The 3335-nt window shown below is 39.0% G+C and overlaps 1 protein-coding gene across 1 annotated transcript; it reads left to right on the top strand.

Annotated features, from left to right (window-relative positions):
* Positions 1-382: 382 nt before the first annotated feature.
* On the top strand, positions 383-1381 carry NEUROD4 (neuronal differentiation 4; the record flags this gene model as incomplete). Its single annotated transcript, XM_081082479.1, has 1 exon — positions 383-1381. The coding sequence occupies exon 1, from the start codon at positions 386-388 to the stop codon at positions 1379-1381; it is 996 nt and encodes a 331-aa protein (XP_080938605.1). The 5' UTR covers positions 383-385.
* Positions 1382-3335: the final 1954 nt, after the last annotated feature.

The raw sequence follows: 3335 nt of genomic DNA, 5'->3' as shown, positions 1-3335 counted from the left end.
ATTTCCCTTTATGAATTGAATTCTGGGAAGAAAAAACTATTCTTTGATTGGTTTACCAGTTATTTTTGCATAAAATATCCATGAGATAAAAATCCTGAGAATAAAAAGACTTAGACATTGACACTATAATAAATAATCAAGTCAATTTCCTTTTTCTATAGTTTATTTTCTTATAGTATGCCACAGGGAAATGAGTGTCCTGGGCATTTATTTGAGTCTTATATTAGTTATTTAGAATCAAGGACATGGGACTAGATAATTGTAAGTTGAATCCCAATACATATAGTGTACTTTATATCCAAGGTATAAAAACATGTTTAATTTTAAATCAAATCGAATATTCAGAGGCACTAAACTTTTCTGTTTTCTCTTCCAGAATCTAGAAATGGCAAAAACTTATGTGAAACCCAAGGAGATGATAGAGTTGGTCAACACACCATCTTGGATAGACAAAGGTCTGGGTTCTCAGAATGAGATGAAGGAGGAGGAGAGAAGACCAGCTGCTTATGGGATGCTTGGAAGCTTAGCTGAAGAGCATGACAGTATTGAGGAAGAAGAAGAGGAGGAAGAGGATGGGGAGAAGCCTAAGAGAAGAGGTCCCAAGAAAAAGAAGATGACAAAAGCTCGCCTGGAGAGGTTCAAGGCTCGAAGAGTCAAGGCCAATGCTAGAGAACGGACCCGGATGCATGGCCTGAATGATGCCTTGGACAACCTGAGGAGAGTCATGCCATGTTACTCTAAGACCCAAAAGCTCTCCAAGATAGAAACTCTTAGACTGGCTAGGAACTATATTTGGGCTTTGTCTGAGGTCCTGGAAACTGGCCAAACACCTGAAGGGAAGGGTTTTGTGGAGATGCTCTGTAAAGGGCTCTCTCAGCCCACAAGCAATCTGGTGGCTGGATGCCTCCAATTGGGTCCTCAGTCTGTTCTCCTGGAGAAGCATGAAGATAAATCTCCTGTTTGTGACTCTGCCATTTCTGTCCACAACTTCAACTACCAGTCTCCCGGGCTCCCCAGCCCTCCTTATGGCCATATGGAAACACATCTTATTAATCTCAAACCCCCAGTGTTCAAGAGTTTGGGAGAATCATCCTTTGGGAGTCATCCACCTGACTGCAGTACACCACCTTATGAAGGCCCACTCACTCCACCCCTGAGTATCAGTGGGAACTTCTCCTTGAAGCAAGATGGCTCTCCTGATCTGGATAAATCCTACAGCTTCATGCCACAATACCCCTCTGCAAATCTCAGCTCAGGGCATGTGCATGCAACTCCCTTTCAGGCTGGTACCCTTCGCTATGATATTCCCATAGATGTGTCCTATGACTCCTACCCTCACCATGGCATTGGGGCTCAACTCAATACAATCTTCACTGAGTAGAGCAGTAAGATCAGAATTTCAGAGGGTGATGTGGAGATGCTCTCTATAATTCAAACGGTTGAGCTGAAGATTCAATGACCTTAAAGGAACCCTTTAGATATATATCAAATACATTAGTGCCAGTCCATTTAGGCCCTCCTACATCTGTCGCTCTCTATTCTCATCAACTTCTCAAAATGTATTGATTTCTTTATTTAGGGTCCTCAAGAAAATTATTTGATTGTTTACAATCATGTGGAAATAGAACAGAAGCCCTAGGTCCTATTCTGGTGGGGCCAATAACTTATAGAATGATCTATGCCAATTAATTTTCCATTTCTGGACTCTTTTTACTTACTGGTAAAATCAGAAAATTATTCTAAATCTAGATGACTTCTAAAGTCCTTTGCAGTTCTGAAATTCTTTAACTTTGGTGACTACTTTTATAAACTTCTTGAAACTGAAAGGACAGAGGAATGGTAGGATGGACACTACATGTCAATGATCAAACGGAGTTGCCAAAGGAGCACTAGGTGCATGACTCTCGGGGACTTAGTGATTGGGCTACTTTGCATCTAGAAATAGCCTCCAGAGGCTAAAATTCTAAGCTGGTTGTCACCATGAATAACAAAGCATATTCTTGTTGGGTTGAAAGTTGAACATAACTTCCTTGATTCTTGATAACATTTCAAAAGCACTTTTATTAGTAGTAGAGATAGGGCAATCGAATCATTGAAACCTCAGATTCCTATGACAAATGGGACTTAGAAAAGTCATCTAGACCATTTAATGGCATCCATAACCAGAGGGCTCTGGAAATTCTGATGAAGCTCAGGTCCTGTTATTGGAATAAGCAAACAACACAGGTCACATTCAAGAGCAATAAATTGGCTATTGGCTATACTAACTATAGCTATTTAATAGTTCTCAGACTCTCTCTAGCCCACAACTGCCCATAGGGAAACCACTAGATTTTTTTTTTGGCACAATGAGTTTTGTTTGTTTGTTTGTTTTGTTAAAGAAAACATGTTTAAAATCACTGACCTCTGTCCACACCAATATCATATTTTCTAGAAGCACAAGCACCAATCAATTTATTGACCAAACTTGAATTTTCCCAACATATATATAATTCTGTCTCCTCCCCACTAATTGTTACCTCTTCCTCACTTCTAAAATATATATTATTACATATTGTAGATAACATTTAGAGTAATCAGACTTAAAGATGCAGACATTAAATCCAAGGTCAGGGAATGCTTTCACCAATCTATGTCTGCATTACAGTTTATCCCAATTCACAGGATGTTTATTTTTCTTCGTATAACTCCTTTTTCCTTTATATCAGCACTATTTTGTCAAATGTATCTTTTTTTAGAGAAATGTGATCTGAGAAATGTTACTGTCCTGGTCAATCTGCAGGGGAAATTATTTAAAATAAACCAAAAGCAGATCACATTCTTTATCTGCCAGAGAGGATATGCTTATGGTGCATGGTACACAATTAGGGCCAAAGAATGAAAGTGGTAAGGCAGACTAGTATGTCATTTCCTACAGCTTAGCCATCCCCTAAAACCTGCCAAACTCCCTGTGTGTCTTGTCTTTCTTACCCTCTTATTTATTATCTCCTTGCAGTCTAAGTTATTTTCTTTCCATTTTGCTTGCAACATCAACCCTGCTGGATTTTACATGCTTGGTTGGTAAATCCACTTTGGTTGGCATCCAAAGCCACCCTATGTGTTTTGAGTCTGTATTGGCACTTATCTTCGTAAGAGGTAGTGGGGGATCTATCCTTGAAGCTGGAATTTTATGGCATTTAAGTTTGTAGATAATGAATGTTGTCTGAGTTATTTATTAGATATTATTTATTTAATTTATTTCTCCTTCCTTTCATGCAAACTCCTTAGGTTCCATACACGTGCTTGCAAAATCTCCTTAAGGCTTCATTTGGAAAATAGCTCACAACTTTGCTGGG

The sequence above is a fragment of the Myotis nattereri genome, assembly GCF_964212035.1.
Source record: "Myotis nattereri genome assembly, chromosome: 2".
Classification (NCBI taxonomy): domain Eukaryota; kingdom Metazoa; phylum Chordata; class Mammalia; order Chiroptera; family Vespertilionidae; genus Myotis; species Myotis nattereri.
Note: the sequence above shows the minus strand (reverse complement) of the source record. Positions and strands in the feature narration are given on the sequence as shown.